At 30.9% G+C, this 1,705-nt stretch overlaps 1 protein-coding gene across 4 annotated transcripts in view; it reads right to left on the reverse strand.

The window, feature by feature from the left end:
* Positions 1 to 1,111: 1,111 nt before the first annotated feature.
* Positions 1,112 to 1,705, reverse strand: part of LOC134246501 (exocyst complex component 2-like) — a 26,083-nt gene continuing 25,489 nt past the window's right edge. For 3 of the 4 annotated variants that reach the window (XM_062728883.1, XM_062728885.1, XM_062728886.1), the window contains one exon: positions 1,113 to 1,439. In XM_062728883.1, coding sequence (XP_062584867.1) covers positions 1,340 to 1,439 — 100 coding nt within the window. In that variant the 3' untranslated portion in view covers positions 1,113 to 1,339. Of the gene's footprint in view, positions 1,440 to 1,705 lie in introns of all 4 variants that reach the window. The other variant, XM_062728882.1, reaches the window with a different exon arrangement.

The following is a 1,705-nucleotide window of genomic DNA, read 5'->3' on the forward strand; positions in this document are numbered from 1 at the left end:
TTGATAATTCATAGCAATTTCAGTTGTGAAGAAATACCTCTATGATATGCTGATATAAAAATGCAAAAAATATAAGATAAAATTCAGCAAAGACAGCGGCTTAAATTAGGGAAATATGTTTAATTTTATGATTACCGCTAATTGTATTTTCTGGATAAAACTAAGAAAAATAAAGAAATGTACCTGTACCTATATTTACTTATTGATTTATAGTGTATGTAGATTTTATTGTGTAAAGTCATTCCTATTAGGTGTTGGTTGTTGACGGGGAAGGGAGGGGGGGAGGGGGCAGAATGATTAGAATGAAGAAAAAAAAGAGTATATCTGTTTAAATTATTTCTTATCATAACAAAATACTCGTTTTTTGCAAAATAGTTTTATATTCAGATGTTTGTCAGTGCTAACTTACCTTTTTTAGTGCAGAAAGGTAAATATTTATGACACAAGAGTACGAAAATAAAAGAAAACGTTATATTTCTCGTTTATTTTATCATAAAGGTATACTTTTTTCCTTGTTAAAATAAAGAGAGAGGTCATTTCTTTCAAAAAATATGAATTATTACATTTTCACACAAAGACTTTTTAAGATATTACCTGTTATGCATGTCGGAATTGTAAAAAATACGACAAGAAAAACACTTACATTGTGCTCCTGTATAATTTTTCATGCGAGATGAATTACAATGAATTTGCCTTCATTTTAAAGATACAAGTCATATATATTAAATACATGTTGATTTCGAATGTGATTTGACATTTTTGGTTCTTTTTAGCGCATATTTGGAGTAGAACAATAACTTCTGAAAATAATCTATTTTTAGCATTTCACACTGTTTTTGCACGTGCTCCTGTGTAAAAATAAGCATATAAAGGTATTGTTTTCAAAACCTAAAAATTAAGATCAAGTGGTCAGGTAAGAAATGTCAAAGTTTTGAAAATTTCACACAAAGACTTTTCGGACATAGGTCCCCCCTTAAAAGCTAGCATGTAGTGCATACTCTGCTCATACATGTATATTGAATGTCTTCATATCTCCATTTGTAACACCTGTTTGCCAGACACAGTCTGACAGTTAATGATGTGCAAAAACCAAAAATTTCTTTAATTATTTATCATAAAAAAAACAAAATCATGTAATACATCCTTACATAACAAAACTAAAAAATATTGCACAATAATCTGTTCTTCTGATAATGATTAAGCACTTGGTAGTTTCAAGTTTTTTAATTCCGTTGCATTTTAGTTGCACAATTATCACAAGATCCATGCTGTTTTATCATATTTCACTGCCGTTTTAATTTCCCTACAGAACTTACACAATACCTCCTGCTTAGTCCTATTATGCAACACTAGAAGTCCTCATAACACTGTCACCATAGAAACACATAAGCTGGAATTTCATCTGAGATTTGAATTTATTCAACAGCTCTTCCTGCAACCTACAAAAAAATTGCACTTTGTCAGAAATGTATACATGCACACACTAGAAAAAATAACATGGAATCATCATTGTTTGTGGAGGCCAATGTTCATGGATTTTGTCGGTCACTCTTACCCACATATTTACATCCCCACAAAAGTTTATTTTTTGTGAGCATATTCACTGAATCTACTATATAAATGAGAAGCCCATGAAATTACGTCCCCTGAAGAACAAGTGAAATTTTGCTTGCCCACGAACATTGATCCCCACAATGATTCTACA

Source organism: Saccostrea cucullata, unplaced genomic scaffold (genome assembly GCF_032062105.1).
Source record: "Saccostrea cucullata isolate Sc308-1 unplaced genomic scaffold, CSIRO_AGI_Scuc_v1 ctg2, whole genome shotgun sequence".
Lineage (NCBI taxonomy): Eukaryota > Metazoa > Mollusca > Bivalvia > Ostreida > Ostreidae > Saccostrea > Saccostrea cuccullata.